Source organism: Entamoeba dispar, genomic scaffold (genome assembly GCF_000209125.1).
Source record: "Entamoeba dispar SAW760 scf_1105229462145 genomic scaffold, whole genome shotgun sequence".
NCBI lineage: Eukaryota > Evosea > Mastigamoebida > Endamoebidae > Entamoeba > Entamoeba dispar.
Genome location: NW_001855046.1, coordinates 1 through 1,017, shown reverse-complemented (window position 1 = coordinate 1,017; position 1,017 = coordinate 1). Strand labels below are relative to the sequence as shown.

At 26.5% G+C, this 1,017-nt stretch overlaps 1 protein-coding gene across 1 annotated transcript, besides 2 other annotated features; it reads left to right on the top strand.

Moving 5' to 3' along the window:
* Positions 1 to 12: 12 nt before the first annotated feature.
* On the top strand, positions 13 to 468 carry EDI_006400 (serine acetyltransferase, putative; the record flags this gene model as incomplete). The annotated part of the gene is made up of 1 exon (XM_001739373.1): positions 13 to 468. One exon carries the CDS (start codon positions 13 to 15, stop codon positions 466 to 468), a length of 456 nt encoding a protein of 151 aa, XP_001739425.1.
* A 59-nt stretch (positions 469 to 527) lies between these two features.
* Positions 528 to 688: a microsatellite.
* Positions 689 to 717: 29 nt separating this feature from the next.
* Positions 718 to 781: a sequence feature (AT_rich).
* Positions 782 to 1,017: the final 236 nt, after the last annotated feature.

Below are 1,017 nucleotides of genomic sequence, written 5' to 3'. Positions count from 1 at the left end.
TTGTAGAGATTGATGGAAAATGTTCATTCATACACATCAATTGATATTCATCCAGGAGCAAGTATCAAAGGACATTTCTTTATAGACCATGGAGTTGGAGTTGTAATTGGAGAAACTGCCATTCTTGGAGAGTGGTGTAGAATTTATCAATCAGTTACTTTAGGAGCAATGCATTTCCAAGAAGAAGGTGGAGTGATTAACCGAGGAACAAAACGACATCCAACAGTTGGAGATTATGTGACTATAGGAACAGGAGCAAAGGTATTAGGAAATATTATTGTTGGAAGTCATGTTCGTATTGGGGCTAATTGTTGGATTGATAGAAATATTGATAGTAATCAAACTGTATATATTTCAGAACACCCAACTCATTTTGTAAAGCCATGTGCAAATAAAGGGGTGAAGAGTGATTGTGAGATTATAGCAATGATTCCATCATCTCCTTCAGCAAATTCACCATCGATTTAATTTAAATTAAAGTCAACTCTATGATTTTAAATATTTTTTTTCAAAATCAATAAGTAAGTAAATAAAAAGTATGTTTAAATAAGGAAAAAAAAAAGAGAAATGAAAATAATTTAAGAAGAAATAAAAATTATATCAAATAATAAAAAGAATAAAAAGATAAAATTAATTAAAAAAAAAACATTTTTAATTAAGAAATAACAAAATTAAAATAAAAAGAGAATCATTTTCAATAAAGAAAAAAAAAAAGAGTTTTTATAGATTTAATTGTTATTTTAATTAATTATATTTTAATAGTAAAAAGTTAAATAAAAAAGAAAAAAGAAGAAGATATGAAGTGGAGGAAGAAGAAACAGATTTTTATGATTCTTCACACAATAAAAGGAAAGAAAAGAAGTAAAATGAAATTCTAGAAAAAACTAGGTATCTAGAAAATTCCTGAAGAACTAAGAAATCATTAGAAAGAGAAAAAGAATGGCTATTAGACCACCAATTCAAATAAAAGAAGTAGTTAGATTAGACAGATTTGTCAAACCAGAAAGTATTGGATTT